Genomic DNA, 7,621 nt, shown 5'->3' on the forward strand with positions numbered 1-7,621 from the left:
CATACTAGTTTAAATAGTGGTTTAAAAATGATAGGGAAACATCCATCAGGTAATTTTTCTTATTGTGGGGAAACAGAAGGAGTAGAACATGTGTTAATTTATTGTAGAAAATATATAAAAGAGAGGAAAGAACTGGAAAGGGTAATGGGGAGTTCAGTAAATATGGTTAATTTATTAGGGACGCATCAATCACATGATATAGTTAAAGCACTTATTAAGTATTTAAAAGACACAAAATTAAATGAGAGGGTTTGTTATTTATGTGTGTGAGTGTATAAGTATCTATTTAATTAAGTTAGTTTTTTTTTTAGATTTGAAGATATATAGGACATTTTTTATTTTATTTTCTTGAATTACATCTCCATCCAGTTGATGGCGGTAATTAATACACATAGTCTGTAAAGTGCCATAAAACGCCATAGAAGAAGAAGAGGAAGAAGCGCCGAGTAGCAGGCCGGGGATGACACGAAGCTAAGGCTAACTGTATTTTGTCTGTAGACTGCGTTCAAACGCAAATAAGAACCAGTGTGCGTCTCAACTTAAGAACAAGGTTATTATAAACTTCATTGGTTAAGATAATTTCCCTTTTCAAACTGCTAGGAAAGGGTTTGTTGTTGCTGCTGCTGCTTCGTGTTCACCGACATTCGCTGTTTGGTCACCGTCGCCAATAGGTTCGATATTTGGCTTTAAAGCTTTAAACTAACCACGCTTGAAAGTTTGCGTTATATGAATGTGTTAAACGTCGACCTGACGCACAGTGGTCTAATTCATTGACAAGTGTGGAAATGCTGTAGATTTTAACGTGTTTTATAATAAGCTTCGACTTTCGCGCCACTGCTACAATGAAGTAAGTTTTTATTATTGTATTGTATTGTAATTGTGAAAAAATATGTCTCCGTTTTCAATTGCAGCTGCGTGCGAGACAGAAGGTCCTGAATTTGGGTCCCTGGTCATTTCCTTGGCAGATACACCATTAATATCCTAATGCTTTGAGACAACTGCTGTTTAAAGTTCCTCACATCAGCCTGACTGCCTACTCACGGGTGGCAGCCCTAAAAAGATGGACCAAAACAACAGCATACCACCCTTCCAAGGGCTGGCTTCTCCTCAGGTAAGGACCTCGCCTGCTCTTGATATTTGCAGATGCAATTAAAAGTAGAATATCACAAAAAAAGATAACCTAATACCAACAGTTCAACATGTCTTATGTGTATCATTTTGACAAGGCAGTCTCATTAATTCAGTTTCTCAGCATTAGATTATAGAAAATAAATAAAATAAATAAATATATATTTTTTTGTAGGGCATATAAAAATGTAAGCTAAAAAATTTGATTGAGTTTTGTTTGGGATATTTAGTGGGGAAAAAGGGGTAGAAAGAGTTGCACAAGCAACAGTTATAACTGAGGGTTTTAGAGAATTGAAAAGCAATTTGTGGATCTGGACTCCAGACTTCCAGTGCTTTGATTGTTCCCTTATGAAAGAGCCACCGCACACAGAAAAATCCAGACCATACGATACAACTATCCCATGCATTGTTGTGTAGTAGTTTGGAAAAGATCTACCAGCTGTAATCTGAAATTAAGGACCAGGTCTTGCGGTAATCCTAATTGGTGTTATGTCCATTATTGTGATTAAAGTAAATTTAGCATTTTGTTTAGAGCTCAAGGTCCCAGGGTTTGAAAAATGGGTAAAATTTTTTAAATCTTATCCTTTTGGGAAGACTCTACACTTTAGAAAATCTGCTAAAAGGAATTATGAAACTCTGTGGGGAAAAAAATCTGATAGAAAGATGCGTACGATGCAGTGCTGGTGTGATTTGTATTCAGAAACCACGTCGTCTGCATGTGTGTCACAGTGAACGCATATATGCCCCCAACCCTCCCGCAAACACTCTGCTGCACATCTCCAAAATTGTAGGTGACCGTGGACAGGAGGCATCCGATTGGTCAAATCTACATCCGCTCTACACTATGCATATTTCCTGTTTGGTACCATACCAGCTTGTTTTGTTTGTATGACCACCATTGTGGAAAACGACAAAATCGTGAAGTTGGACCAGCTAGAAGAGCGAGGTGTTTGAGAACGCTGGGACCCTTTTCCCACCTGGATCCCCGCTCTTTTTCGCCCTCATGTCCCTCCATTGTCACACAAACTTGCCCCCACTTCCTCACCGCCTCGGCCATATCTAGACCCACAGCTAGTTCCTGATTTTCCCTTTTGCGTTGTGGTGTGGAATAACAATGCAGACCACGCTACAAAATTGGGCAAAAATCTCTGCGAAAAGCTCACTGTGACACACAGCTGTGGGAGTATAACCAGCCCTTAACTCATAAAGTGTCTTCACCTAGTAAAACCCAGGCTGATGCAGACTCTGTTATTAGGTTGGTAGCCCCTTCCACCACACAGTAAACCGAGAGGGTTTTCCTTTTTGCCACTATTCTTGCATTTGCTCTACAGTTTTGTCAAAGTAGCCTCACAGTACAGATTCAAACTTAAAGATTACTATGTACAGTTTTATAGATTCACTGCTTCTGGTTCAAAACCTATTGTGACTGAAATTATAATGACTAGAATGAGCTAAAAATCTAAAGTATCTGAAAGTTACTTAAAGACAAATATTAAGCTTTTTGCAACCGTCTTGCATTTAAAGTTTAATCTTTTATGTTTGTAAATGGTCTAATCTGTTATCTTGGAAGTGTGGGAATAAAAACTAACCTAGAAATGATTTCTCTAACATTCACACAGTTTAATTGACTTTAAATACAGCCCTCACCTATATATCCAAATGATCTGTGATGTGTCCCCATTCAGGGTGCCATGACCCCAGGGATAACAATGTTCAGTCCCATTACGTATGGCTCGGGTCTGACACCCCAGCCTGTACAGAACACAAACAGTTTGTCTATACTGGAGGAACAGCAGAGGCAACAGCAGCAGCAACAGCAGCAAGCACAGCAGCCAAATACAGGTAAAGTTCATTATACGTACTGCTGTCCTCTACAGTTAATTAGAGGAGTTGTAAATATATTTCTTTGGTTAGATCTATTCTTTAAAAAGTTTGACAATCTTTGAACCTCAGGCCTTCCAGGAACATCGGGGCAGACCCCTCAGCTTTATCATTCCCAGACAAATGCAGGCTCAACTACCACGGCGCTGCCAGGAAGCACTGGTCTCTACAGCACTCCCATTGGCCCCATGACCCCCCTCACTCCGGCTACACCTGCCTCAGAGTGCTCAGGCATTGTACCAACGCTACAGTACGGTTCATATTCATGTGTTTCAATTGTCAGAGATTTTTTTTAGTTTAATTACTGGCCTGCTTCCTGAGTTACTCCTCTTTTGATTTCTTGCTTTTTGTGTGAACTTTTATGCCATTACAGTTGTTAAATTTACATTGTTATATTCCAAGTTTGTTTATTTCGGCTTCATTATACTTTCTTTGCATTCAGAAACATAGTATCTACTGTTAACCTGGGCTGTAAGCTGGATCTGAAGACTATTGCACTGAGGGCCAGGAATGCAGAGTACAACCCAAAGGTAGACCATTTTTGATCTTTCCTGTTGCATCCAACAGTATGTTTCATTTTCATCATTTGGACCAGGGCTCAATATGTTTAAACATGTACTTTGACTTTTAACCTCTATAATCCTTTCCACCAGAGTTCAAAGTTTAAGACATGGTCTAATATAACCAAAAAAAAAACCTTCTGCCATTCCTGTTAACACTGTTGAATGTTAATTTTCTAGCGTTTTGCTGCTGTCATTATGAGAATAAGGGAGCCCAGGACCACCGCACTTATCTTCAGCTCTGGGAAAATGGTCTGCACTGGAGCAAAAAGGTCAGAACTAGACTTTTTTTTTTTCTAGTTGTAGTTGCTCTGCTTAAATATTGGAACCAACTAAATATTTTTACTTTTTGCCTGGTCCCATTTAAAAGAGAAAAATGAATAAAATCTGAAAAGTTGCGTTTAGATTTCACCCTCCTTAACTCAGATACTCCTAAAGTATGTATCCAGTTGTTTCCAGAAGTTGCAGGATTGTTTTTTTTTTTTTTTTTTTTTTTAAGGTCCAAGTTTTGTGTAATTTCATCCCAGTAAATATGCAGTTATTCTTTGGAGGTCTTCAATGTTTGTCAGAGAACATTAGCAAGCAAAGGGCATCCTGAACACCAAGGGGAATGGTAGACGGGTCATGGATATGTTCAAAACAGGAGTTGGATTATTAAAGAGTGTCACAACATATATTGGGGGGAACTGTTCAGATTAAAACCTCAGAAAGAAAAGAGTGGTGTTACTACAGAATGGCCTGAGAGATGGCCATTATTCAAAGAAGGAGCCAAAACTTCTGTAACTCTGGAGCACCACTTTTAGATTGTTTAATCTGTATGATGGAGAATGGTCAGTCAGATACTATCTTATCTACTGTTTATGTAAGATTGCCCAGAGGAGACCAGTTCCTAACGGTTTTGTGTCCAGCTGAATTGTCATTGATGGCTAAAAGCTAACTTTGCAGATTATGAATGTGTATAAATACACTCCAAACTGGAAAATATTCAAATCTAATATTTACTTAAAATCAGTGTATTTCTTCTTGAATTGAGGAGGTAAGTGAGACACTTTGCCAGTGGAAGAAGACAATTTACACTTAAAATAAAAAAAAAAATAATTGCATTGTTTTATTTGTGGTGAATATTATCTAATCATATTTTATGAGTAAAAATACTAATTCCACCGGCAAAACCATCTTATTTACCTGCTCCAATTAAGGGTAAATACATTTCATTTAAGACATTTTTTACTTATTTGTCTTTACAAGATTTTATCCATGTCCTGCAAAAACGATCTAGAAATAAGTCTTGTTCCTGGCACGGGACATTCATTGAACAATAAGTTGAAGTTTCTGGCTATAACATGCTAAATTGTGTGTATGAGGGATAAGCATATTCTTTCAATTGATTGTATTTAAATTATTATTATTTTTTTTCCAGTGAGGATGAATCAAGGTTAGCAGCTAGAAAATATGCACGTGTGGTGCAGAAGCTGGGTTTTCCTGCCAAGTTCTTAGACTTCAAGATTCAGAACATGGTGGGCAGCTGTGATGTGAAGTTCCCCATTCGCCTGGAGGGATTGGTCCTCACACATCAGCAGTTCAGCAGGTCATTTTCAAATGCATTTTATTTTTATTTAACTATTTGTGGAAAACTTTCAAATGTTTCCCATCTTAAAGTTCTTGTAATTTATTTTTCCAAATTATCTTCAATAATGTACCTTCTGTTCTGTAGCTATGAGCCGGAGCTGTTTCCAGGACTGATTTACAGAATGATCAAACCCCGGATTGTCCTGCTAATCTTTGTTTCTGGGAAGGTAGTACTCACAGGTAAGGAGCGGTTGTATCATCTGATTCTTCTAAGGTACATCCTAGAGAAATATATGCCCTACTGGTGGTAAATATTGACGAAATTACTTTAGATCCTTATCTTTGGTTGTTTTCATTTTTATTGTAAATCACTTTGCTTAATTAAAGGTGAACTTCATGGTTTCTAATGGGATTTCTGTTCCTTTTTAAGGGGCCAAGGTGAGAGCAGAGATCTATGAAGCTTTTGAAAACATATATCCTATCCTGAAAGGTTTTCGCAAGACAACGTAGAATCAGGAGGTCTTTCTCCAACCTGGTCTCTTATGTTGAGTTTTAAGCCGCTTTAAAGTGACTCAGTGTTGAACTTTTCACTTGGACAATGTGGGATATTGTGCGCTGGAATCTCATCTGATTTTACTTGTTTTATTTTATTTTTTTTCGCCGTGAATTTTATAAACAAGATTTTAAGGGTCCTCTTCTAGTGCACTTGTGACAGATCTTGGTTAAAAAAATAATTTCTGTTTGCTGTACCATCACATCCCTAATTTGTAAATACAACTGTAAGGAAATGTAAAATATTGATGGAAAGAGAGGCATTCTGAAGGGGACTGCTTTTGGTTGTATTTTAAAGTTTCAACTACTTTTGTACGCTGCAGTTTTAAGTATTTAAAAAAAAAAATTTTTTTGGCTCACTTCTAGACTTTTACTGCCTTGAGCTCAAAGCAGCCAACCCAGAGTTTAAACCTTCTACTCACAGTCTAGAGCTTTAAGAGAAGTTCCAGTGCTAAGGTTGGTTTCCTACACCTAAAAGGTTTGAAACAGTTAATAGTTAAAGTGTTTCAAATTGTTATTTGGTTCTAGTCCACTTCAGGTAATAATTAAGTTCTATCTACATAGTTTTAATGGTTAAACTTGAACTAAATATGTTTTATATTTTAATCAAGACCGGGAGAGTAAAATGGCTTCTCTGAATGACACTTGTCCAAACTGAGATGTGAAGGAAAAACGGCTTGATTTATAAGGTTATTTCAACATGTTCTTGTCAACCTGCTAAACATTTGCCATCAGATCTGTGGACTGACTAGATTTGCAGAAACAGATGTTTTTTTTCTGTCCAATGCTTCATCTGAAGTCTTTAATGTTCTGCATTGTTCAACAATAAATCTGTACAGAATGACAATCTTCCTTTGGAGTAATGATTTTTCTTGCAAAATTTCATTTCGTAAAAAAACTTTCTTTTGTGAACTTAAGTCTAACTACACTTTTAACAGCATTTTTACAGATGATTGGAAGCAAGTACCCTAGCCAACCAATGGATCCCAGAAAAAGGTTTTTGAGTGACCTAGTCAAACTCTGGACACATACCGAGATTTTGCACATTGAATGTACCTAAAGACCCAAAGTGTACAAGTGATACAGTCATGGCCCAAAGTTTTGAGAATGATTCAAATTTTAATATTTACAAAGTCTACTACTTCAGTTTTTATAACGGTAATTTGCATATACTCCAGAATATTAGTGATCAGCGTAACAGCAATTAATTGCAAAGTCAATATTTGCCTAGAAAATAAACTTTATCCCCCAAAACACATTTCAACGTTATTGCAGCCCTGCGGCCCCTGCCATAAAAGGACCAGCTAACATCATTTCAGTGATTGCTCCATTAACACAGGTGTGGATGGTGATGAGGACAGGGCTGTAGATCAATCTGTCATGATTAAGTAAGAATGACACCACTGGACACTTTAAAAAGAGGCTGGTGCTTGGCATCATTGTTTCTCTTCTGTGAACCATGGTTATATCTAAAGAAACGTGTGCAGTCATCATTGCACTGCACAAAAATGGCCTAACAGGACAGAGAATCGCAGCTAGAAAGATTGAACCTCAGTCAACAATCTATCGCATCATCAAGAACTTTAAGGAAAGAGGTTCCATTGTTGCCAAAAAGGCTCCAGAGCGCCCAAGAAATACCAGCAAGCGCCAGGACTGTCACTTAAGTGTTTCAGGTGCGGGATCGGGCTACCAGCAGTGCAGAGCTTGCTCAGGAATGGCAGCAGGCAGGTGTGATTGCATCTGCATGCACTGTGAGGAGGAGACTCTTGGACCAAGGCCTGGTCTCAAGGAGGGCAGCAAAGAAGCCACTTCTCTCCAGGAAAAACATCAGGGACAGACTGTTATTCTGCAAAAGGTACAGGTGCTGGTCATAAAATTAGAATATCATGAAAAAGTAGATTGATTTCAGTAATTCCATTTAAAAATTGAAA

The 7,621-nt window shown here is 37.9% G+C and overlaps 1 protein-coding gene across 1 annotated transcript; it reads left to right on the forward strand.

Moving 5' to 3' along the window:
* The first annotated feature begins 390 nt into the window (after positions 1-390).
* LOC119789629 (TATA box binding protein) lies at positions 391-6,541 on the forward strand. Its single transcript, XM_038294605.1, has 9 exons — positions 391-550; positions 912-1,111; positions 2,814-2,970; positions 3,082-3,259; positions 3,452-3,539; positions 3,750-3,841; positions 4,990-5,157; positions 5,284-5,378; positions 5,569-6,541. Exons 2-9 carry the CDS (start codon positions 1,061-1,063, stop codon positions 5,646-5,648), a joined length of 909 nt encoding a protein of 302 aa, XP_038150533.1. The 5' UTR covers positions 391-550; positions 912-1,060; the 3' UTR covers positions 5,649-6,541.
* Positions 6,542-7,621: the final 1,080 nt, after the last annotated feature.

The sequence above is a fragment of the Cyprinodon tularosa genome, unplaced genomic scaffold (genome assembly GCF_016077235.1).
Source record: "Cyprinodon tularosa strain WSP-4 unplaced genomic scaffold, ASM1607723v1 ctg342, whole genome shotgun sequence".
NCBI classification, from domain to species: Eukaryota; Metazoa; Chordata; class Actinopteri; order Cyprinodontiformes; family Cyprinodontidae; genus Cyprinodon; species Cyprinodon tularosa.